General features: G+C 38.2%; 1 protein-coding gene across 2 annotated transcripts in view; it reads right to left on the minus strand.

Moving 5' to 3' along the window:
* The window catches only part of CUL2 (cullin 2), a 103,239-nt gene that overhangs the window by 34,264 nt on the left and 41,886 nt on the right, over positions 1–27,089 (minus strand). For both annotated transcript variants that reach the window (XM_008058214.2, XM_021712358.1), the window contains 2 exons: positions 23,335–23,440; positions 18,617–18,699 (listed from right to left, as the gene is read on the minus strand). In XM_008058214.2, coding sequence (XP_008056405.1) covers positions 18,617–18,699; positions 23,335–23,440 — 189 coding nt within the window. The remainder of the gene's footprint in view (positions 1–18,616; positions 18,700–23,334; positions 23,441–27,089) is intronic.

A 27,089-nucleotide genomic window follows, 5' to 3' on the forward strand; every position in this document is an offset into this window, starting at 1 on the left:
AAGAACAGACTGTGATTTTTAAATCAAGGCTTTTAAAGTCAACTGAGTGTCTCAGACAACAGACCAGGTTTGTGACTGATGGTCATTCAAAGTCAGGCTACAGGACAAGACACGGTGGCTTAGGCTTGTAATCTCAGCACTTTGGGAGACACAGGTGGGAGGGTTGCTTGAGGTCAAGAGTTTAAGACCAGTCTGAGTAACATAGTAAGAGAGACCTTGTCCGTAATTAACCAAAAAATATGGCCAGGCGTGATGGTTTACGCCTGTAATTCCAGCACTTTGGGAGGCTGAGGCAGATGGATTGCTTGAGCCCAGGAGTTCAAAACCAGCCTGGGCAACATAGCGAGACCTCGTCTCTACAAAAAAAATCATAAAACTAGCTGGGCGTGGTGGTGTGCAATTGTAGTCTCACCTATTTGGGACACTGGGGCAGAAGGATCACCTGAGCCCAGGAGGTTGAGGCTGCTGGAAGCCATGATCGTCATGATCATGCCATTGTACCCCAGCCTGGGCAAGAGAGTGAGATCCCAACTCAAAAAAACAAACAAGCAAACAAACAAACAATAAATAAAACAAGAGTCAGGCTGGCGAGACCCTTGGTGGCAGCCACCATGCAGCTCAGACAGTGCTGGCCTGTGAGCTTTGCTCCTTATCTGACAAACCCAACAAGGTCAAGATTGAGAAAGCCAGTAAATCAAAACTGAAGATGACAAAAAGGCAAGAGAAAAATCCCCTGTCTTCAAAATAAATGATAAAACAGGGGAAGTAAGAGGGGGACTGTAATGAGGTGAGCGCCACTATCATGCACTGCACATTCCACAAGCACTATCTTTTTATTTCATGTCTTCTAGTTGTTGAACTTTATAACACGCAAAGAGGTGCTTTCAGGTTTAAATGGCCTTGCTGGCCCTTCCACATGAAAAATCTAGAACTGCTGACAACAAAGGCCATGCCCACACTCCCACCTGCCTGTCTGGTTGGCAGAAAGGAAAAGAATTTGCATGCTCGTGAAGGGAGAAGCTGGATAAGAGGACCGTGAAATCTAGATCCAGGGTGCTCTGCAGGTTCCCAAATACAAGTTGCTCAGTGCCTTTTTGTTGTTGTTGTTCAAATGATTTCATTACTGGAATGCACAATTTAAAAATATACAAGTAAAATCTTGTAAATGAAGAAAAAAGTTAGGCTGGGAACTCTCAAAGTCCTGATACTGGGCAAATAACAGGGGCAAATGGCATACATTTACCTCTATGCTTAAAATGAGAAACTTAAATGCAGTCTGCCACTCCCACTCCAAATCTGAGAGATGACAGGAGAACACTCTGTAATATGCCATTGTTGACAGTAGCCCTTTGACCTGAAGAAATTGAAAAGAGATGGAAAGAAGATTGGAAGGAGCCAGGCGAGGTGGCTCACACTTGTAATCCCAGCATTCTGGGAGACAGAGGATTGCCTGAGTCCAGGGTTTCGAGATCAGTCTGGGCAACATGGCAAGACCTCATCTCTACAACAAATTAAAAAAACTAGCCAGGCATGGTGACGTGCACCTGTAGTCCCAGCTACTTGCAAGGTTGAGGTGGAAGGATTGCTTAAGCCCAGCATGTCGAGGTTAGGGTAGTGGTGAGTGTGCCATTGCACTCCAGCCTGGGTGACAGAGTGAGACTCCGACTCAGAAAAGATTGGAGGAAATAAAAAATTACAGACCAAAATGCACAAAGGGATGAACTGCTACTACAAGAAGATGGGAAAAGAGGGGAGAAAGACAGGCAAGAAGTGGTATGTACCAAAAGACGGGAGCACAAAAAGTGACAAAACCAGCTCGGTTATCAGAAGAACAAGCTGACAAGGAAGCAGCAAGCAGGCATCAGAGAGTGGCACCTGAGAGAAGCTGGTGGCCCGGGGGCCCTCTGCATCCAGAAGACTGCTGCAGCACCCACCCAGGAACACCCACAAAGTTCCCCCATTCCCACCATATAAAAACCATGGAAATCACAAAAAATGTTCATTCTTAGATTGGGAAACTTTGATAATATTAAGTATTGGTTAGTGATAGAGAGGCAGGTAATCTCCTATTCTGCCTATAGTGGAAGAATGGGTACTTAGGAGAGTGAATTGGCAAAATTACAAATACACAAACTAGGATCCCAAGCAAACATCTGCATATGTGCCCAACAGAACCAAGAGTTGTATTCACGGAAAAACCAGAAATGACCTAATATACACCACTAGGAGAAGAGTTTAATAAAATGAGAGAGAATTATGCCAAATAGTATGTCTTAGTTTAAAAAGAAAGGTACAGCTCCAAGTACTAACATAGAAAAATCATCAAGCTATATCACTGAATTTTGAAAGTTTATAACACATATCACTTATGACTAAAAAGTTAGGAAAAAAGATATACTTAAAATAAGAAAACCTTAAAACTTTCTATTTCTGTTTGTGGATATAAAAATTCATAAGAAAGGGTGTAGAAACTTAGCCAAATGATAACGGGGATTATCTCTGCAGAGAGGAAAAAGATCGAGAAAAGGATCTGGAATGTTGCAAGTTTTTCAAGAATGTATTTATGTATCATTTGTGTATTGAGAACTAAGTTTTTCAATGAGTAGCTGATAGTAGGTCTGAGGAAGAAAATGTACAAGATAAGCCTGGAACATCCTGACACACCAGATAGCAAGAAAGGTATCAAAGTTAACTAGGGTCATGCCAAAAAGATTCTGGCACCAACCAGCCAATAGAGAGGCAATTTAAACTGTAATAAAATAAGATGTATAATGAAAAGAAACTCATCAAATATCCATAAGTCTATGAGTTAACTATGGCAAATTTTAAAAAGGTATTTGGTTGCATGAAGACCATAGCAAACCAACTCATGATCTTAAAAAGTGAGTTAAAAATAAAAAAACAACAACTGAGAAACGAGCAGGCACTTTGCTTTTCTTATATTAACTTTACCACTGGGCAACCAAATAGTATATGAGAGGAAGCACAGTTGTATACATTTTTTCTTTTTTTAGTTGGGGGTCTCATGCTGTCACCCAGACTAGAGTGCAGTGGCACAATGACTGCTCACCCCAGCCTCAGTTTCCTGGGTTCAGGTAATCTTTCCACCTCAGCCTCTTGTGTAGTTGGAACTACAGGTGCACATCACCATGTCTGCCTTATTTTTTAATTTTTTGTAGAGATGAGGTCTTGCTATGTTCCCCAGGATGATCTTGAACCCCTGGGCTCAAGCAATCCTCTCACCTTGACCTCCCAAAGTGCTGGGATTAGAGTGTGAGCTGGCGTGCCTGGCAAATCATTTCAGGTAATAGATGAAAACAAAACAAAAATAGATGAAAACAAAACACTAATAGAATTAGAGTGACAAAGTTTACAAGTCCTAATAAACTAATTGATGTCAGTATTGAGTATCAGATGTTAACATTTAAAAAAAAGAGTGAGAATCAGAAATTATGAAAGAACACAGTATCATCCATAGTCTTGCCAGAGGAATGAAATCTGAGTTTGGGAAAGCCACTGCACTGCCATTTTGCAGGAAACACAGAAGACAAAGGAACATATAATGATGCCTCACGCATAAAACAGCAAAACCAAGACAATGGAAAAGTCTAAAGGTCTAAAGACAGGATTCATCAACAAATAAATTACAAGGAAAAAAAAAAGGCAGACCGCAGACACTCTCCTTGCTGTCTTGCCCCCTTCACAAATTATCTTCCCTATAATAAACTTACCTTTCTTTTAAAAAAAAAAAAAAAAAAGGGTAGAAGGGGAACCTGTTGACTAAAAGACCTAAATTAAGACATAAAAAATCTTTTAGCATAAACAGGACTAAACCTACAGTCTAGGGATGCAAATTTGTGTTATAAAACCATAAAAAAATAGAAGAAAGTAATTACCTCAAAAGTCAAGAAAGAGAGCAAATGGGACACACACAGAGTTTTAAGTACAGCTAGCATGGTTCTATTTCTTTACCTAGGTGGTAGTAACAAGGGCATTCGCCTTATAACAATTCATTGAGCTGTACATTTGAACTGTAGGGCTTTCTGTATCTGCATTTATTTTATAAGGTTAAAACATACACACACACACACACACACACACACACACACACACACACACACACACACCCTTAAAGTCCAAAAGAAACCTAGTGCAACAATTTAACATGACAGAATAAAGAAAAAGAGTACAAGATGGATAAAGTTATTGCATAATTGCATAACCAAGAGTACCTGCATAATGAACATTTGTATACCTAACCCTGAATTGTACCCCACATCTTTGAAATAAAAAAAAATTAAAAGAAAAAAAAAAAAATGAAGATAACAATCCTGATATTTTTTCAACAACAGAAGCTCGAAATTATTTCTATAGCAGGCATATGACTCAATGGAGTCACTTTTACAGAATACAATTAAACACAAGGAGTCTGGAACCAGGATATACCTTCAAAGCAGACAGTACATGATCTTTAAGCAGAAGGCTCCTCGTCTTCACCCTCCACATCACATTTCTGGACTGTCGTGTTTTTCTGTGTCAAGTCTTTCCTCTCATCTTCCCTGCAGTTCCCACTCCACCCAAGTAAAACTTCTTCCAAAAGTCAAAGTCATGAACCCCTGATTACAGTTTACTGAGCATTTCAGCTTTCATGATTCATAAGAATTTTCACTTAGTGGAACATTGTGATTTTATACACATAAAAAATTCTTCATTGAATTTACTTCTTTAAAGGATGAAATAACCTTCATTCATCTGAAATCTTCAAAGAAGGTTAACATATTACCTGGGGGGTTGGGGAATTTTTATGATCTATATATTTGTCTTCCAATTCGAAAACGAAGGGCAATTCTACGTGTGAGATGTAGGTGGTGGTACAGCATGAAACACACCTTCACATCACCATGGTCATACTAGGAAGTCTTCTTTTCTCTTTTTTCTAAGGTACCAGTCAAATTAATTCATCCACTGATGAGTCTAAGACTACATGTAGCTGAAAGAGGGGAAAATTACATTGCTAAGATGAAGAAAAATTACAATTTTTTTTTTTTTATTGAGTCGGAGTCTCACTCTGTCGCACAGGCTGCAGTGCAGTGGCATGCTCCCGGCTACCACAGCCTCGGCCTGCTGGGCTCAGGCAATCCTTCCACCTCAGCCTTCCAAGTAGCTGGAACTACAGGCAAACGCCACCACGCCCAGCTAATTTTTCTTGATTTATTGTAGAGATAAGGTCTCACCAAGTGCCCAAGCTGGTCTCCAACCTCTGGGCTCAGGTAATCCTCTCACCCTGGCCTTCCAAAGTGCTGAGATAATAGGCATGAGCCACTGTACCCCACCCGAAAAATTACAAAATTAACTTAGGTAGAGATTATCTATGTCAAATTATAAGGCACAGGTGATCTCATTAGCATATCAGATAACTACCCCTGTGTGGAAGCCAGTATTTTAATTAAAGGACAAGTGTTTAAGAATCACAAGTCTAAGCAAATGAAAGTCACAGCTTCTAATAAATGTTACCATCTAAGTGCACACAATATGCTAAGTACTATACACATTTAAGAACCAAGAAAGATACAAAGTTCTTTTCTTTTTTCAACTCTAGGACAATAGGATAAAAAGATAACTTCCTAGACTACATTAAATAATTTTAGTACTAAGCTAGCCCCATCTAAGCAGGAATAAAACCAAGGTCAGCTACTACAGATGGCAGAGACATCTTCAGTCTTGGCCCTGAAGTCTTTTCACTAATCTCTTCACTTCCTCTCATTTTCTTTAATCTTCCTTTCCTAGTGCTCTAGGCAATTTACCAATCTCTTGTCACAAAATATTTGTACACACCATGCTTTTTTGTCACCCTATTTATGGCACTTTTAAAATTTAAATCTAATTAGACTTCATATAAACCATATAGTGGAGAAGAGAATTTTATAACCAAAAGGGGTCTCAAAGGTCAGCTGATCCAACCTTTCTTATTTTACAGTTAAGAAATCCAATCAAGTCATTTACTCAGGCCACAAAATATTTCGAGGGGACCATGATCCTCCAATTTCCAATCTAACAGTTGTTCATCCAAGTGACTCAAAAAAGGCTTAAAAAAAAAAAAAAAGCAGATAACTAATGGCTCCATAAAAAATAAGACAGGCCATGCAAGCTGAGAGTCCTTCTTCCTCTTCTCTCTCTTAATTTTTAAGATACAACTATGAATACCATGTCAAGTATTTGCAACAAGATCCAGGAAGGCATAACAGCATAATCCCCAAGGGGGTAGAATTAAAAAAAAAAACTCCCAAAAGTCAGTTTCAACCTGATAAATATATTACAGACTTGAAGAATAATTGATATAAGTTCACTGCGTCCATTAGCAAGCATCAAAGGTTTAAGTAGAGCTGACAAGTCGTGTAAGACCCTGCTTAAAAGAAAACCACCTGTACTACTTGGTATTAAGAAAAGTATTCACTCAGCTATAGCTAATTTTACTGAATGTTTATTAAGCTCCAGCACCATGTAAATACTTTATACGAAGCAGCTCACTTTATCTTCATAATAACAATGTAAGTATTGCTTAACGCACACATTCAGTGACCTGATTTTCTAACCAGAGGGACAAAATCCTTTTGGCATCAAATGAAAAATGGCTGGCAGCCAAATCACAGAAGGGCATTAAAATATATTCCCTGAGGAACAAATTACACCATTCTGGTATTTGAAAACCTTGCAATTTCCAATCAATCTTAACTTTCTTTTACTTCCTACTTCTTTTTTAAAAAAATTATTTTATTTTATTTTAAATTCAGGGGGTACAAGTACATGTTTGTTTCATGGACATACCGTGTAGTGGTAGGGATTGGGCTTCAGGTGGCCCATTCCCCAGATAGTGAACATTACACCCAATAGGTCCTGTGTAAGCACTGTCAAAAAAAAGATAAAAGAAACATTATACCTGATAGGTAATTTATAGTATTTCCATCTTTGTGGCCATTTAGCTCCCGCATGTAAGTGAGAGTATGCAGAGTCTGGTTTTCTGTTTCTCAGCTCACTTAGGATATTTTCCAGTTCTACCCATGTTGCTGCAAAGGACATGATTTCATTCTGTCTTATGGCTGTGTAGTATTCCATGTGTGTATGTGTGTGTATGTGTATGAATATGCCACATTTTCTTTATCCAGTTAATTGCTGGTGGACACTTAGAATGGTTCCATGATTTTGCTACTGTGAATAGTGCTACAATGAACATGTAAGTATGGGTATATTTTATATGAATTTATTTCTTTTCCTTTGGGTAGATCCCTAGCAGTGGGATTGTTGGGTCAAAAAGTAATTCTGTTTTTAGTTCTTTGAAAACCCTCGCTAGACTCGGTGGCTCAAGCCTGTAATCCCAGCACTTTGGGAGGGCGAGGTGAAAGGACAGACTGTCTGAGCCCAGGTGTTTGAGACTAAGCCTGGACAACTTGGCAAGACCTCGTCTCTACAACAAATAAATAAAAATTACCCAGGTGCGATGGCATGTACCTATAGTTCCAGCTACTTGGAAGGCTGAGGCAGAAGGATCGCCTGAGCCCCGCAGTTGAGGATGTGGTGGCTGTCAGCGTGCCACTGCACTCCAGCCTAGGCGACAGAGACTCCTACTCAAAAAAAAAAAACCCTCTATCCTGTTTTCCATAGCAGTTGAACTAATTTACAATACCACCAACAGTGTATGCACTTTCCCTTTTCTCAGCAACAGCAGCAACATCTGTTTTCTTTGACTTTTAAATAACAGCCATTCTGACTGGTGTGAGGTGATATCTCATTGTGGTTTTAATTTGCATGTCTCTGATGATTAGTAATGTTGAGTATGTTTTTATATGTTTATTGGTCACTTGTGTGTCCTGAGACGTGTCTCTTCCTTTGCCCACTTTCTGATGGAGCTATTTTTTTCATATTGAATGAGTTCCTTGGAAATTCTGGTTATTATCCCTTTGTCTGAGGCATAATTTGCAAATATTTTCTCCCATTATGTAGGTTTTCTATTCATTCTGTGGATTATTTATTTTGCTGTGCAGACGTTTTTAAGTTTAATTAAGTCTCATTTGTCAACTTTTGTTTTTTGTCACAATTGCTTTTGGGGTCTTAATCATAAATTATTGCCTAGGCTGATGTCCTGAAGAGTGTTTTCTAGGTTTTCATCTAGGATTTTTATGGATTCAGGTCTTATAATAAAGTCTTTAATCCATCTTGAGTTAATTTTTTTATATGGTGAGAAGTAGAGGTTCAATTTCATTCTTCTGCATGTGGCAGCCAATTTTCCCAGAACATTTACTGAATAGGGTATCCTTTCCTCATTGTTTATTTTTGTCAGCATTGTCAAAGATATGTTGGTTGTAGATATGTGGCTTTAAAGTATGTGGCTTTTTATTCTGTTCCAATGATCAATCTGTCTATTTTTGTACCAGTACCATGCTTAATTGTTTGCTTTAAGAAAAAAATTTCATTACTTAGAGTAGAAAATATGGGCAGAATTATTCAACTGCTGCCATTTCTTATTGCTATTCTTAAGTATTTAAAAAACTTATTATTGGAGGTCAGGCACGGTGGCTCACGCATGTAATCCCAGTACTGGAAGTCAGAGGTGAGAGGAATGCCTGAGCCCAGGGGTTCAAGACCAGTCTGGGCAACTTGATGAGACCTCATCTCTACAATAAATAAAAAAATTAGCTGGTCATGGTGGCCCACTCCTGTACTTCCAGCTACTAGGAAGGCTGAGACAGAAGGATCACCTGAGCCCAGTAGATCAAGGCTGTGGTAGCTGTGATTGTGCCACTATACTCCAGCCTGGACGACAAGAGTGAGACACCAACACACACACACACACACACACACACACACACACACACACACAAATTATTATTGGAGATCTAACACACAGCTCTATGATATGCTAACCAAATTATTAATGTCTTCATTTTCTTTAACTGAGATTATCACCTAGAAAACAATTAAATATCAAGATTCTATTCATTGTAAAAGACAAGTGTGGCCAGGCATGGTGGCTCACACCTATAATCCCAGCACTTTGGGAAGCAGAGGTGAGAGGACTGCCTGAGCTCACAGGTTCGAGACCAGCCTGGGCAATTTGGAGAGACCTCATCTCTACAATAAATCAAAAAATTAGCCAGGCGTGGGGGTACACACCTGTAGTCCCAGCTACTTGTTAGGTTGAGGTATAAGGATCACCTGAGTCTAGCAGGTCGAGGCTGCAGTGGCTGTGAGCTTACCACTGCTCTCCAGCCTGGAGACAAAGTGAGACTCCAACTCAAAAAAAAAAAAAAAAAAGAAAAGTGTGGCTTCACATCAGAAACTGCCTCAACTTCCATATCTGCTTAATTCTCTATTGTATATATTTGAGACATTATTCCAGGTAGAGATTAAAAAGAAAATAATGCGTTAATCAAATAATCAGAACTATTATCAATAAAATGTCATGTTGATAATGAGGGACTTGCAGTCTCTCAATTCTGTGGATGAACAGATTACTACAAGAAATAATGTTAAAGATTTAAAAATCTCCCCCTCTCCACAGATTCTGCATCCATTTCAGTTCAATCTAAAAACATTCCTGTCTCTCAGAAGGAGAAAAGAAAAATAAAAGCATAATGAAAGAGAAAACAAAGATATAACAGAGAAGATCAATTAAGACCAAAGTTGGTTCTTTGAGGGAAAAAAACCAAAATACACAAACCTCTAATAAAAGCAATCAAAAAAAGATATGAATAAGCAACATTATGCATGAAAGAAAGACATTATTCCAGGTGGAAATTGAAAAGAAAATAATGTATTAACCGGATGCTCAAAGCTATCACCAATAAAGTCATGTTGATATCATCTACTCTTGATATTATGTGCTGCTGAGAAGGGCACCTACCTTCTGATGTTTGTCCCCAAAATCCATAACCTCAGTCTAATCATGAGAAAATATCAGATAAACCAAAATTAAGAAACATTCTACAAACAACTGACCACTCTTCTTTAAAAGTATTAAAGACATTTGAGACAAGGAAAGACCACATAGGAGAAGAGACCAAAGATATATGACAGCTAAATGTGATGTGGTACACGGACTGGATCCTGCAACAGAATGAGAACATCAGTGGAAAAACTAGGAATGTGCAAATAAACGCTGGAGTTTATTTAACAATGTTATATCAATGCACATAAACACACCATGTGTTAAAACATTAGGAGAAGCCAGGTTCGGTGGCTCAGCCTGTAATCCCGCGCCTTTGGGAGGCTGAGGTGAGTGGATTGCCTGAGCCCGCGGGTTCGAGACCCACCTGGGCAGCAAGACCTCATCTCTACAATAAATCAAAAAAATCAGCCGGGCGTGGTAGTGCCTGTAATTCCTGCTACTTGGAAGGCTGAGGTGGAAGGATCGCCGGAGCCCAGCAGGTCGAGGCTGCGGTGGCCGGGAACGGCAACTGCACTTCAGTCTGGGCGACAGAGTGAGACTCCAACTCAAAAAAAAAAAAAACATTAGGAGAAGCCGGGTACAAAGTATACAGGAACTCTCCGTACTAGCTTTCTTAACTCTTCTGTAAAACTAAAATTACTTCAAATAATAAAAAAAAATTTAAAAGAGAATACTGTCAAACAACTTGCCTGCAATTTTGCAAGAAAATAATTCAGAACTGATTTAAGAAGAAATACAAATTTGACTAATCTTAAGACTGGAAATAATAGGCATTGTTAAAAATCTTACAGGCTGGGCATCATGGCTCACACCTGTAATCCCAGTACTTTGGGAGACTGAAGTGGGAAGAATGCTCGAGCACAGGAGTTTGAGACAAGTCTGGCCAACAAAGCAAGAACTCATCACTAATTTTTTTAAAAAAACAACTTACAAAAACAAATCTTACAAAAAACACCAGGTACAGACGGTTTTACCAAACATTTAGGAATCTGATAATCCCAATTTGATACAAACTCTTCTATTCAAAATAAAAAGAAGGAATACCCATGAGTTCATTCCACAAGGATAAGCTGGGTATCAAACCCAGACCAAGACCCTATAAGAAAAAATAATTACAGACCCAATCCATTCTTGAACACAGATGCAAATTTTTAAATAAAGTACCAGCAAATCAAATGCATCAACATATAAAAACTATAATGGACAATGACCAACCTGGTTTTTACTCCAGTTATACAAGAATAGTTTAACATTAAAAAAAAAATCTGAGCCGGGCTCGGTGGCTCAGCCTGTAATCCTGTGCCTTTGGGAGGCTGAGGTGAGTGGACTGCCTGAGCCCGCGGGTTCGAGACCCGCCTGGGCAGCGAGACTTCATCTCTACAATAAATCAAAAAATCAGCCGGGCGTGGTAGCACATGCCTGTAATTCCGGTTACTTGGAAGGCTGAAGCGGAAGGATCGCCGGAGCCCAGCAGGTCGAGGCTGCGGTGGCCGGGAGCGGCCACTGCAGTCCAGTCTGGGTGACAGAGTGAGACTCCAACTCAAAAAAAAAAAAAATCTGTAAATGTAATTGACCATATTAGCTGAGTAATTGGGGGAAAAAAATCATCACTGTAATCACTCAGTAGAAACAGAAAAGTTATTTTTATAAAATCCAACACCAATTTAAGTTAATTTTATTATTCTGATAGAGTATCGATTAACAAACTAGAGAAAGCATCACCTAGACAAATGTTACACACGTAACCTTTAAAATCAGAAATGGGCCAGGCTCGGTGGCTCAGCCGGTAATCCCAGCACTTTGGGAGGCCAAAGCGAATGGATTGCCTAAGCCTGTGGGTTCGAGATCAGCCCGGGCAACCTAGCGAGACTTCGTCTTTACAGTAAATAAAAAATTACCTGGGCGTGGTAGTTCCAGTTACTTGGAAGGCTGAGGTGGAAGGATAGCCGGAGCCCGGCAGGTCGAGGCTGCAGTGGCCATGAGCATGCCACTGCACTCCAGCCTGGGCGATGGAGTGAGACTCCAACTCAAAAAAAATAAATATAAATAAATAAATAAATAAAATAAAATCAGGAATGAGACAATGATTCTCATTATCCTTCACTTCTCTTCAAAATTGCTTTGGCAGTCCTTGCTAATGTGGTGAGGCAAATTCACATACACACACACACACACACACACACACACACACACACGGAGGAAACAAAACTATCATTAGTTGCAGATTATGATAGCGTACACAGAAAACCCAAAAATAAGCACAAATTACTAGAAATAATAGAATTTAACAAAGTAGTTGAATATTAGATTTACATATAAGAGTCAGTTGCAGTTCTATACACGAGCAGAAAACAAATAGAACAGGTAATTATACAGAACAGCAGTCCCCAATCTTTTTGGCATCAGGGATACATTCCATGGAAGACAATTTTTCCACAGACAAGTGGTGAGGAATCATCAACCATTAGATTCTCATAGGGAGCAAGGTCTAGATCTCTCACACGCACAATTCACAATAGGGTTTGCACTCCTATGAGACTCTGATGTCATCGCTGATCTGAGAGGAGGCAGAGCTCTGCTCACCCACCACTCACCTCCTGCTACGCAGCCTGGTTCCTAACATGTCTGGTACCAGTTCGCAGCCCGGGGGCTGAGGAAACCTGATATAGAATACCCTTTTTGTAATAGTATCAGAGAATAATGAGTATCTTGAAATAAATCTAAGAATAAACATGCAAGCCCTCTACAGAAAAATCTATAATTAGGAGATAGTAAAGAAAGCATAATAAACAGAAAGATATACTATGTTCATGGATAGGAAGGCTTAATATTGCAAAGTTGTAAATTTTCTCCAAACTAACTTATAGGCTCAATTCAATTTCAATCCCACAGAAATTCCTTAAAGGTGATTTATAATTGCCTTTAGGAAAGTGACTATAACATTTATATAAAATAGCAAAGTGCCAAAGAACAGCAGGGACATTTCTGGCTTCTGGAGGGCAAACTCATCTCACCAGATATCAAGACATTATTAAGCTACAATAATAAACACGGTGAAGTATTGGCACAAGGATAAACAAACTGATTAACAGAAAAGAGCCCTGAAACAGAACCAATCTTGTAGGAAACAGAGAGGGAGTTTAATCATGACTGTCTTGCTCTTGAATTATTACTTCAGAACTTATAAAAATGTTTACCAATTCACCAAATATTAAGTGTGAAGACTTACTTCAGATTACAATTTACCAAATGATTCCCTGATTGATTGGGAACAGAGAAACCCACATGTGAATGCAAAAGCTGCAGTTCTGACCTTAGGAATCCACAAACTCTTAAAAGTACGCAAAAATTTTATGCATATGCATAATAAGTATTTTTATGTCCACAGGCTCCACAGCTTTCATCATGATCCTAAAGAAATACAAAGAACCCCTCAAAAGTAATGAAAACCACTGTACCTAAATAAATATAAAGGCACAACCAAACTGTCTTCAGTAATTACTCATGAGGAGAGGAAAGAAAGTCTGAGGTAAAAGGAAGCAAGCAAGAGCATTCACATTTTAAGTACTGCTTCAACTGAAAAAAATATACTATATTTTGAAATAATTATAGACACACCAGAAGTTGCAAAAACAATACAGAGGATCTTGTGTACCCTTTGCTTGACTTTCTCCAACAATAACATCTTTAAAAAAATTAATATTTGAGTCAGGCTCTCTCACTCAGGTTCCAGTGCAGTGGCATGATCATGGATCACTGCAGCCTTGAACTCCTGGGCTCAAGCTATCCTCCCACCTCAGCTTCCTGAGTAGCTAGAACTATAGGCACATGCCACCATGCCTGGCTATTCTATATTTTTTTGTAGCAATGATGTCTTGCTATATTGCCCAGGCTGGTCTTGAACTTCAACACTCAAGCAATCTCCACACCTCAGCCCCCAAAAGAGCTGAGATTACAGGTTTGACCCACCGTACCTGCGTTCCATGATAACATCTTACATAACTATTGTACACTACTAAAACCAGGAAATTGACACTGGTACAACCTATAGAACTTTTTCAGATTTTTGCTAGTTTTTACATAAAACCACCTGTGTATGTTTCTATGTGTATGATTCTGTGAAATTCTGTCATATTGTCTAGATTCATGTCACCACCATCATGTTCAAAATACAGAACTGTTCTATCACCATAAAGGAATTCTTCCATACTGTCACTTTATAGTTTCACAGCAACGATTTATCTGTTCTTGTTTAAACTTTTAAGAAAAATATATTTTAAAATATTCTTTATACTTACATAATTTAAAAAATTCAAAGGGAAAAAAGAAAACACTCCAATAAAAGTTTTACAAAATAAGTGGCAGGACAATTATTTAGTGCAGACCAGTACTTCACAAATATTGGTCTGACCTGGATGCGTAAATTACATATGAGAGCTTTCCAAAAATACCAGTTCTACTCTCTCCAGAGTATGATTTAGTGGATATAGGTGGGGAGCCACATATCTATGCTTTCAAAAAGCTCCCCAAATATATGCACATATGTATATGTATAATACTATATGTAATACATATGTGTAGCTATATGCATACATATAGCAATATAAAAAATATATACACGCATATGTGTATATACAAACAATCTTAAATGCAAAGATAATTTTTATTAAAAAATACTTTAAATACTTAATAGTGGTTTCCTAAACTTTACCTGTATGATAACCACTTGAATACCTAATCCTGAATTGTACCCTACATCTTTAAAAAATAAAAATAAATAGTGGTTTCCTTTAAATAGCAGGTACTGGGTAGTGTGACAGAAGAAAGAGGTTTTTAACTTTTCTCTTTAACTTTATTTTAAATTTTTTACAATCAGCATACATTACTTTCTAATTTTTTTGCAGAAAGATAACTCTTTTAAATGTTCCCAGCGTAATCTTAATTGCCATTGGTCAGACCTGAGAAAGCACTAGCACAGAGCAATGCTCTTCAGAGACTTACAGAAAATACCTAGCAACACAATGATTAATATGGTATAAGGTGAAGAAATGTGTAGGAAATCAAACTTGCAACAGGCTCTGTCAGATCTGACAAGATTTTGATCTGTAAGTCTGGTACAGCTCTTCCCATTACAGTCGTAGATATGCACAATAAAATATTTCTTTTGGTAGAAATGGTGATGAAATGTAACTTGAACAAACTATTTCTAAGGATATGTAATAAAAAAATTTTTTAAATTTAAAAATAAAAAATAAGGCAAAAAGAATATGTAATATATGGGTAAGACCAGACGTAGCGACCAAAATGACCTAAGTTCTGATTCTAGTTCTGCCATTTACTAGTTGTGTGATATATGTAAGTTTCCTACTCTTTCAAACCTCATTTTTCTCACTTATAAAATGAGTTTATGATAATGTTCACCATCATATCCTGTAATAAGGATCAGATGAGATTAGACATGGAGAATACCCACCACTGCTGCTCAACCATGGAAGTTACGACATCTGGTCATATTAACTCAAGTGACAATGGTAAAGAGAACACAGTGGAGAGACTCAAGTTGAAAGTATAAAGCATGAAGTCTATTTCCTTGGCTGTATCAAGCTCAAGAACTCACTTCTTTGTTGAAGCTCAATTTACTTAATTGTAAATACAACTTGCCATCTCAAGACCAAAAGAAAAAGGTGTGAAAACACCCTAGATTATTCAAAGCATTATAAAGCCAAATGTATTTACCATTAAGTTAATATTCTGTGAATTTAAAAGATAGGCAGAATAAATTAGAGTTAGATAAACCCAAATTTGAATCCCTAGAATTAAGAAGATAGGGGCTAGAGTCAAATTATCCCAGTGAGAGCACCATCACTGACTTCTTCATGTGTAAAATGGTGATGGCAATAGTACCAACCTTCTAGGGTGGTAAGAATTAAGTGGGATAATGCATGTAAAGATTTTAGCACACTGCTTGGCACACAGTCCTCATGTTTAATGTTTATTATTATTAATACACCTTAGTTTCCTTAGTTGTAAAATGTAAGTTAATACCTACCTAACAGAATTGACATAAAGAATAAACTAGATATTAGAAAAGCATGTCACATAATGCTTTAACGGAAGCCGATTACAACATAAATAAGGCAAATTGACCAAACATATCTGTCATTTCTAGAACTAGTATCTTATGCTGTAGTTGTATTATTTTACAGAGAGCTGGTATTTCATTCTTCATCAAATTCATTTTTAGCAAGCTAACAATAACACTTTAAAATTTTTTTTTAGTTGGAGTCTCACTTTGTCACCTAGGCTGAAGTGCAGTGGCACATTCATGGCCACCCTAGCGTCTACCGGCTGGGCTCCTGCGATCCTTCCGCCTCAGCCTTCAAAGTAGCCGGAACTACAGGTGCGCACTACCATGCCCAGCTAATTTTTGATTCATTGTAGAGACGAGGACTTGCCAACACTTAAAAAAAAATTTTTTTTTTTTGAGTTGGAGTCTCACTCCGTTGACCAGACTGGAGTGCAGTGGCCGCTCCTGGCCACCGCTGCCTCGACCTGCTGGGCTCCAGCGATCCTTCTGCCTCAGCCTTCCAAGTAGCTGGAACTACAGGCTACCACACCTGGCTAATTTTTGATTTACTGTAGAGACGAGGTCTCGCCAAGTTGCCCAGGCGGGTCTCAAACGCGCGGGCTCAGGCAATCCACTCACTTCAGCCTCCCAAAGGCGCGGGATTACAGGCTGAGCCATCGAGCCCTGCTTCTATTCACTTTTATAATCTGCTTTTGGTAGTCTTTCTTTGTTATTACATACACTTTTGTCTTTATTTTTATTTGCTTATTTTTAATTTTTTGGGACAGAGCTTCACTTTGTCATGCATGTTGGGGTGTGCACTCTAGTGGCACAATCATAGCTCACTGTATCCTTGAACTCCTGGGCTTAGGTAATCCTCCCAAGTAGCTGAGACTACAGGCCCGGTGGCATGAATGCCTGTAGCTCCAGCTACTTGGAAGGCTAAGGCAGAAGGATTGCCTGAGCCCAGTAGATTGAGGCTGCAGTGGTTGTGAGCGTACCACTGCACTCCAGCCTGGGCGACAGAGACTCCAACTCAAAAAGACTAAAATTAATATGTTGGCCTGGCACTGTGGCTCATGCCTATAATCCCAGTACTTCAGGAAGCCACGGTGGGAGGATTTCTTAAGCCCAAGAGTTCAAGACTAGCTTGGGCAACATAGCAAGACCTCGACTCCACAAAAAATTAGCTGGGCATGGTGGCATGTACCTGTAGTTTCAGCTACTCAGGAAGCTGAGGTGGAAGGATCACCTGAGCCCAGGAAGTCAAGGCTGCATTGAGACATGATTATGCCACTGCACTCCAGACTGAGCTACACAGTGAGACCCTAATTCAAAACAAAAAAAAATTTAACACATTGGGACAAAATAATATTAAGAGAGAATTTATAAAAATACATTTAGAGTGATAAATTAAAAGTCCTATTTGTGAAAAAAATGAAAAATAATAATAATAAAAATACATTTAGAGGCTGGGTGTGGTGACTCACACCTGTAATAACAGCACTTTGGGAGGTGGAGGTGAGAGGATTACCTAAACCCAGGAATTTGAGACCAGCCTGGGCAACTTGGCGAGACCTCGTCTCACTGGGACAGATAATTCCTTTATATAACACCCCTTCGAGTAATCTGACATTTATTATACATATTATTTGTGTGACTGACATAGTACTTTTGTTTCCCAAAAGTTGAAGTCTAAGAATCTAAAAGATTAAGCCAGAGCTAATCAAAGGCTGTTCTATTCTGAACTCCACAAGAGAACTTTCTTTGTCCCAAACTGGATTCACAACAGCAATAAGGTAAAAAGTCAACCACTTGGCTGGGCTTGGTGGCTCAGCCTGTAATCCCAGCACTTTGGGAGGCCGAGGCAAGTGGATTGGCTGGGTTCAAGACCAGTCCGGGCAATTGGCGAGACCTTGTCTCTACAATAAATTAAAAAATTAGCCGGTGTGGTAGTGTGAGCCTGCAGTTCCAGCTACAAGGAAGGCTGAGACAGAAGGATCGCTGGAGCCCCACAGGTTGATGCTGGGGTGGCCGTGAGTGGACCACTGCACTCCAGCCTGGACGACAGAGTGAGACTCCAACTCAAAAAATAAATAAAGAAAGAAAAGAAAAGAAAAAGACAATAAAAGAAAAGGTAAACCACTCTGGGCCATGGGTATGGTAGAAAGCCATTTTCCCATAAACTTACCTCATAATATTAAGTCAGTGATTACAATAATGGGGTTAAGAGGTAACCAACTAACTAAAGAATCTGTTTTCTTGAATAGGTAATTCTCATCAAATTTAAACTAAGAGAATATGTATGAACAACTCAGGGTACTGCCCAGAAGGTCCAAGAGATTTCAGGATTGAAATGAAACAAGTCACCTCCCTCAGGTACTTACTTATTTACTATAAGTAAATAAGTAGGCTATAAGTAAAGACCAGACCCCCCTCCCACTCTTTAAAATACTTTAAAATACTGGCATTAAAAAGTAAAATTAGGCTCGTTAAAGTAAAACCAGGCCCAAGTCCAATCAACAGCCATACAACTGCACACTATGTTTAAACCATATCAATCAGTGAAATGAAACTGACTCAGGAAGATAAATGTGAGCACTTACTTTTTTATTTCTCGGAGCAACATTCGGATAAGGATGGTCTGAAGTGGTTCAACCATCAATTTCCTCCACATATCCAATGCTAGCTGCCAGGAAAAATAAAAATCATCCAGGCTGAATTACTTAGTATTTGCTTTTAACATCTGTTCAAGTTTTTGTAAAAGTAAAAACACTCATCAAAAGAAGTACTTGTAACTAATATTTCAAAATTCAAAACTAAATGAAAATAAAAAATTCAAAAGAAAATAAATTTAAAATGACAATGACCATTATATCAGACATGTAAAAGAACAGAAATAAGGTTTCATCATTAATTGAAAATCTAATAGAAGTAACTGATTATTATAACACTTTAATCTATGGATTGTTAAATGCTCGACACTATGGAAGGGTTACAGATGTCAAGACCGTAACAGAAACAAAACATTTATGTTAAATAAAATAATGCAATTTGGTTGTTGGCTGATTTTTTAAATCATGAAATATGTCATACAACATAAGAGTTAAGTTGGGTTAAGAAATAATAAAATAAAACACCCCTGTGTTAACTTACCCAGTTTAGGAAATACAACTTCACCACTACTAAGGCCCCAAATGTCTTCCACCTAGCCCCTATCCTAATAGTATGAAGTTGACCATTTCTGACCTTGATAACAAAACTGCACTACATATTTTTCAATGTGTGAGTTTTAAAAATTAAACTTTAGTTTTGTTATTGAAACCCAACCAAATTGAAACATATAGGTATAGTTCAATCATCAGCACTACAATACAATATCCTAGCACATAAATATGTCATGATTTATTTTCCAATCTACTGCTGATGTGTCTGTGATGACTGTTTTCCGCTACCTAGAACAATGGTGCTATTCTTCTTCTTCTTCTTCTTCTTTTTTTTAAAGAGACAGGGTCTCACTTTATTGTCCAGTCTGGAGTGTACTGGCATGATTGTAGCTCACTGCAGGCTCGAGTTCCTGGGCTCAAAAATCCTCCCACATCAGCCTCCCAAGCAGCTAGGATTACAGGTGGGAGCTATGATGCCTACCTAATTTAAAAAAAAATTTTCATAAAGAAGAAGTCATACTATGTTGCCCAGGCTGATCTTGAACTCCTGGCTTCAAGTGATCACCCCACCTTGGACTCTCCAAAGTGCTGGGATCACAGGTGTGAGCCACCACACCTAGCCAGTGCTATTCTTGTATATGACTTGTAGATATCATCTTGCCAGCATAAGCAAGAGCTTCCCTGATATATACTTACAAGTTGAGATCCTGGGCTGTAGGGTTAAGTGTACATGCAGCTTTACTAAACAAAGTCAGATGTTTTTCCAGTTTACACTTGCATAGCAATAGATGAGAATTCCCATTAGTCTACATCCTTAGCAATAGCTAGTACTGCTAGGCTTTAGTCAAACTTTACCAATATGGTGAATTTAAAATGGTATCTCAAAAGGAAAAATTAAATAAAGATAAAATTATGTTTCCATGTAGTTTTAATTGGCAAGTTAAAAATATATACTTTTTCTTATTGATATAGTTGTACATATCTTTTTTCTCTTAAAAAAATTTTTTTTTTGTAGAAAGAAGGTCTCACTATGCTGCCCAGGCTGGTCTCAAACTCATGGGCTCAAGCAATCCTCTCACCTCAGCCTCCCAAAATGCTGGAATTGCAGACATGAGCCACTATGCCCAGTCAGTTGTACATATTTTTTTATTGGCATTTTCGTGAAAGAAGCTGGGCATCTTTTCACGTTTATTATCATCTCAGTTTTTTTCCTGTGAAATGCCCATTCCTATCTTTGCCCATTATTCTGGTAGTCTGTCATGTTCTTCAATGAAACCTAGGAGTTTTTTATATATTGTGAAAATAAATCCCTTGACAATTTCACATACTGCAGTCTGTCCTACTCAGTTGACCATTCAGTGTCTTTATAATGCTTTTGGTAAAAATATGTTTTAATATATTCAAATTTTTCAATCTTTTCCTTTAACAATTGTATTTCTTGTGTTTTTAAAGAAATCCTTCTCTATCCTAAGGTCATAAGGCATGTGTGTTGCTCCTACTTTGCCTTCCAAAGTTTTCAAGTTTCGCCTTTCACATTTAAGCCTGTAAACTTCAATGTATTTTTCCCAAAGTATAAATTATTCTGGTACCAAAAATTGACTGTTTTTCTGGTTTGATTGCTCTGTTTCCAACTTAACTGCATCCATACAGGCTGTTTCTAAGCCTCTCTATTCTGTTTCCTTGGGGTAACTTTATTCTGATCCACTTGTAATTACATTTATAATAAGTTGAAACTTCTGTCTTCCCACAAGGGACCTCCTTCAAGTTTTGTCCTTTTTTTCCCTTTTAAATAACACGAATGGGGGGAAAAAAGAATGTACTAAACAAGAAAATGGGATTGTTACCCCTGTGGTGGAAGGGCAAACCGGTAAAGCCTTTCTGAAAAACAAGGTGGCAGAGCTGTCAAGCTTCAGGATGTGCTCTGACACAAACCACTTCAGGTATCCATTCTCTGACAGTGTCTACTCACGTACCAAGAGATATACACATAAATGTAACTCCTTGAGTAAAAGATTTTCTCTATTTTCTCCATTTTTGTTCACCCAACATATAGAACACAGAGAAGTTCAAAAAACATTTAATGAATAAACAAATGAACAATGATGTTCATTGCAGCATGCAGTTTGTAACAACAAGATATTGGAAACTAAGGAAATAGTTTAATAAATTATGCTACTATATTCCTATTATAGAATATTAAGCTCATACAAAAAACAAACTTATGTAAAAAGAACTCCTAGACATAGTGACAACAACAAACACTCCCATAAATACAAATAAGGCAAGGTTGTAAGACTTCATGTATGGTGTGATACCATTGTTTGAAAAATAAAAACTGCTGTGTATGTATAATATTTGTATGCAAATGCAGCACAGATAAACTTCAGGAAAGCTACAAACCAAACTGTTTTGTGATTTCCTCTGGAAAAAGGAATGGGCTTCATAGTGCTGGTGATAAGAAATAATTTTTAATAAAACACTTTTTGTATTTCCCATGATCATTTTCGCTATATTTTTTCCTACACTTTTATTTATATTCAACATACATCTATAATGTTGCAACCACATTTTTTCCATAAACCGTTTTCCCCTGTTATATAGTTCCTATGAACTATTTTCTGCTATCAATTTATCCATTTGCCTTCCTTTGTAAGAAAAACATACTATATACAAGTATATTTATCTATGTGTGATTTTTTATTGTTGATGTGGGATGTTGAAAATTTATATTATTCACCCATTAGTCATTCTATTAACAATGCTTGCAAGTCATACTTTTAAACATCTAACCCTCCCCCAATTTATTATTTTCCAAGTACAGATTATTAGACATGGGATGAATTTGTCAAAAGATATTAAACATTTTAAAGTGTATTGAAAGACACTGATCAATTTCTGTCTAAAAGAATTATGGAGCCAGGCTTGGTGGCTCAGCCTGTAATACCGCACCTTTGGGAGGCTGAGGTGAGTGGATTGCCTGAGACCGCGGGTTCGAGACTCGCCTGGGCAACTTGGTGAGACCTCATCTCTACAATAAATCAAAAATTAGCCGGGCGTGGTAGCGCACGCCTGTAGTTCCAGCTACTTGGAAGGCTGAGGTGGAAGGATCGCCGGAGCCCAGCAGGCGAGGCTGCGGTGGCCGGGAGCGGCCACTGCACTCCAGTCTGGGTGACAGAGTGAGACTCCAACTCAAAAAAAAAAGAATTATGGGCTGGGCATGGTGGCTCACATCTGTAATCCCAACACTTTGGGAGGCTGAGATAGGAGGATCACCTGAGCCCAGGAGTTCAAGGCTGTGGTGAGCCGAGATTGTGCCACAAGACTCCAACCTGGGCAACAGAGACCCATGACTCAAAAAAAAAAACTGTGCTAACTTAAATTTCTACTAATGCTGCATCTTAGCTGCTTATTTCCTTCATTAACACTCATCACAATTTCACATTCACTTCTTTACTTATTTGCCATCTGCTTCCCTTACCTGAACTTACAGGCTTTATGTGGGCAGGGACCTTCTGTCTGTTCACCACTGTATCCCCAATGTCCAGCTACTCAATAAATATGTATTAAATGAATAAACAAACTTGTACAAGAGTATTTCTTTCACAATCAGTATATGCATTATACATTATATTTTCTACATTTAAATTTGCACTGTACTCCAGGAACTGGAACGAATTACCTGACCTATAAGGAATGAATTACCTGGACTGTACATTTTATTGTTTAACTTGGAGCTTCTTTAATCACTTTTTTTAAAGTTACAATAAATTTGTTATATCCATACATTTGTGTTTTCTCTCTTCTAGCCTCTCTGTTAAGTCCCTGTCCTTTGCATCTTTTTAACTACAGGCATCTCAACATTTTCTAAGTAAATTGTATGAGCTTTTTCACAATGCAGAGCCATTAGCCCTGTCATTCACCCATCATAAATTTAATTGCTAAAATAATAATTGTCACAGTTTTCTGTTCCTTTGATCTACCTTAAGATTATTAGTAAATCATTATAGCATTTTATTTACATAATGTTTAGGATGTTTTAAATTTTGACAATCTTAAGACAGTCAACTCAATCTCCTTAAAAAAAAAGACATTGAATGAAATTATCCCAACATATAAAAGTATAGTTACATTTTCCAGTCATCTAAAGAATTACCTACCTCTCCTATTTCCATAAGTGGTTCATTCATATCTACACCACCGTAGCCATACTGAAGGTCAGCTTCTGTCAATTTATTCTTTTTAATAAACTGGGTGTTGAGATACCTGAAAAATAAATGCAACATCATTGGATATTCAAAATCAGTAGGAAAGCAAATAACTTCCAACTTTAGAACAACAATTTTGAAGTCCCTAAGAAATCAAGCATTTCAGTTTATTCTAGAAAATTCCATTGTGAGAACTGTCTCATGCTAGTACCTACTGGATTTCAAGAGTCATTTATTCCCAAGTTGACACCTTCTTTAAGTTCTCTATTTCAGGACCCAGCAAGTTGTAAACAGCTACAGAGAACACTTGGGGGCAGCATTTTCCTTAAAATCAGAATTCCTAAGTCACTTATGGCAATGAATATCCATCTCATAAATCTATCAAAAAAGAGACTAGAAATTACCTTGCAAAAATAATGTTAAAAAATACTTTTAGAAGAAAATGAGTTTTCCCTTTGACATTTCATTGTACACGTTTCTTCATAGACTGTGACTAGAAAAAAGGGATAGTCAAGATAACCTACCAAGCAAGCAAAAGACTACTAAGCAGCTTCCATAGAATTTCTGTCAATTATGTCCTTCCTCTATGAAAAGGATCTCACCACTAATTCTACCAGTATAACTAAATATACAATGATCAGGCACATGATGCCAACACCACAGAGGCCCAACGAAATACTCTGTAAGCTGAATTCCATGGGCCATCAGTTCTCTTTGCTATGGAAAGTGGAAAGTTACTAAATGATTTTAGACAGTGGTCAAACATGCACTTAAGAAACAACAACACAGTAAGTTTTCTAGTCTAGATAGAATGAATTAGAAGTCAAAAGCTACAAGACCAGTTATAGGGACTTTAATAGCCTAATTGTGGAATGATAAAAGGCTTGAACTACAATAGCAGTGCAGAGAAACAATGAATTTAAGAGCTACTTGAAGAACATGAGGGAGGGGGGTCAGGTAGAGAGGATAACCCACATGAAGGGTAACTGAGACCTCCAGCTTACATGCCTGATGTATAGGACTGGGGACAAGCACAGTGTGTGCACAAAACTTATGCTCGGCTTTATACCTGCAGTATAGTACAATGTACCTGGGGGCATACTGAAGGTACAGGCAGCTTATTAAAAAGGCTCCTCTGAAATGCAGACCACTTAGATGAGCATGTATTTTGGTGGTTATCAACATTTACGCTGTAGCTAAAACCAGGAATAATTGAAATCACCCCAGAAAGAATGGGTAGAACAGATACACACTGTTTTACTGTGCTTTATTTTATGGCACTGTGCAGATAATATATTTTTTTACAAATTGAAGGTCTGTGGCAACCAGACGTAGAGCAAGTATATTAGCACCTTTTCTAACAGCAGGTGCTCACTTCATGTCTCTGTCACATTTTGGGGATTTCTGCAATGTTTCAAACCTTTTCATTATTATGATGTCTGTTATAGTGATCTCTGATTAGTCTTTGATATCATCATTATAATTGTTTTAGTGCTCCACAAACTGCACCCACTTAAGACAGCAAATGAAATCGCTAAGTGCCGTGTGCATTTGGTGCTCTACCTACCGTACTGGTCGTTCTCCATCTCCTCAGTCCTCCCTATTCCGAGACCCAACAATATTAAATCTTGGCTAGCCTGAAGTGAGTGGTGGTTCAGGCCTGTGAGCCCAGCACTTCAGGAGGCCAAGGTAGGAGGACTGCTTGAGTCCAGGAGTTTAAGTTAAGACCAGCCTAGGCAACATAGCGAGATCTCATCTCTACGAAAAAATTTAAAAATTAGCCAGGCATGGTGGTGCATGCCTGTACAGAAAGAAAGTCTGAGCCAAGGAGTTCAAGGCTGCAGTGAGCTACAATCGCACTGCACTACAGCTTGGGCAACAGAGTGAGACCCCAACCGAAAAGGAAAAAAAGGAAATAAAATAAGGCCAATTAATAACTACAATAGCCTCTAAGTGTTCAGGTGAAAGGAAGATTTGAAAGTCTCTCAATTCCTTTCTTTTTTTTTTTTCCCCAATAGCTTTAGGGGGTAAAAATAGTTTTTGGTTACATGGATGCACTGTCTAGCAGCAAAGAAGTCTGGCTTTAAGTGTACCCATCACCCCCACCTGTACACATTATACCTGACAGGTGATTTTTTTTCTATCCTTCCCCCTCCCTCCTCTTCCCCTTCTGAGTCTCCAATGTTCCTTATACCATTCTCTATGTCTCTGCAGATCACTAGTTTAGCTCCCACTTATAAGTGAGAACATGCAGTGTTTGGTTTTCTGTTCCTGCGTTAGTTCACCTAGGATGTTCTCCAATTCCAAACAAGTTGCTGCAAAAGACATTATTTCATTCTTTTTGATGGCTGAACAGTATTCCATGGGGGGGGGGGTGTGTGTGTGTGTACACATACCACATTTTCATTATCTACTGAACAGCTGATGGACATTTAGGTTGATTCCATTTAGGCTGATTTTACATCTCTGCAATTGTGAATTGTGTCGCAATAAATATACAAGTACAGGGGCTTTTTTGTATAATAACCTCTGTTCCTTTGGGTAGATACCTACTATTAGAATTGCAGGATTGAATGGTAGATCTACTTTTGGTTCTTTGAGAAATCTCCTTACCGATTTCTCTGAAGTTGGTACTAATTTACACTCCCACCAACAGTGTATAAGCAGTCCCCTTTCACTGCATCTGTGCAAACATCTATTATGTTTTTATTTTTTAATAATGGTCATTCTAACTGGTGTAAGGTGGTATCTCATTATGGTTTTAATCTGCATTTCCTTGATGATTAGTGAGTTGAGTATTTTATCATATATTTGTTGGCCATCTGCGTATCTTCTTTTGAAAGATGTCTGTTCATGTCATTTGCCCACCTTTTTAATTTCCTATTTGCTTTTTCTTGCTGATTTGTTTGAGTTCTTTGTAGATTCTGGCTATTAGTCCTTTGTCAGATGTATAGTTTGTGAATATCTTCTTCCATCCTGTAGGTTGCCTATTTGTTCTATTATTTCTTTTGCTGTGCAAAAGCTTTTTAGCTTCATTAAGTCTCACAATTTTTTTTTGTATTGGCTTTTAGGGTTTTGATCATAAATTATTTGCCTAGGCCAATGTCCAGAAGAGGGTTTTCCTAGATTTTCTTCTAGTACTCTTATGGTTTCAGGTCTGACATTTAAGTCTTTAGCCTATTTTGAATTAGTTTGTGTTTACGATGAGAGATAGAAAACAAGCTTCATTTCTCCTGTATGATGCTATCCAATTTTCCCAGTACCATTTGTTGAATAGGGTGTCCTTTCCCCAGTGTATATTTTGGTCTGCATTGTGGAAAATCAGTTGGTTGTAGACATTTGGGTTTATTTCTAAATTCTCTATTATGTTCCATTGGTCCAAGTGTCTGCTCTTGTACCAGTATCATGCTGTTTCAGTTACTATGGCCTTGTAGCATAATTTGAAGTCAGATAATGTGACGCCTCCAGCTTTGTTCTTTTTGCTTAGGATTGTTTTGGCTATTCTGGTTCTTTTTTGGTTCCCTATAAATTTTAGGATTGTTTTTTTCTAACTGTGAAAAAATTGTGTTGAAAGCGGGCTTGGTGGCTCAGCCTGTAATCCCGCGCCTTTGGGAGGCTGAGGTGAGTGGATTGCCTGAGCCCGCGGGTTCGAGACCTGCCTGGGTAGCGAGACCTCATCTCTACAATAAATCAAAAAATCAGCCGGG

The sequence above is a fragment of the Carlito syrichta genome, unplaced genomic scaffold (assembly GCF_000164805.1).
Source record: "Carlito syrichta isolate Samal-C Ts95f unplaced genomic scaffold, Tarsius_syrichta-2.0.1 Scaffold89697, whole genome shotgun sequence".
In the NCBI taxonomy this organism is placed as follows: Eukaryota; Metazoa; Chordata; class Mammalia; order Primates; family Tarsiidae; genus Carlito; species Carlito syrichta.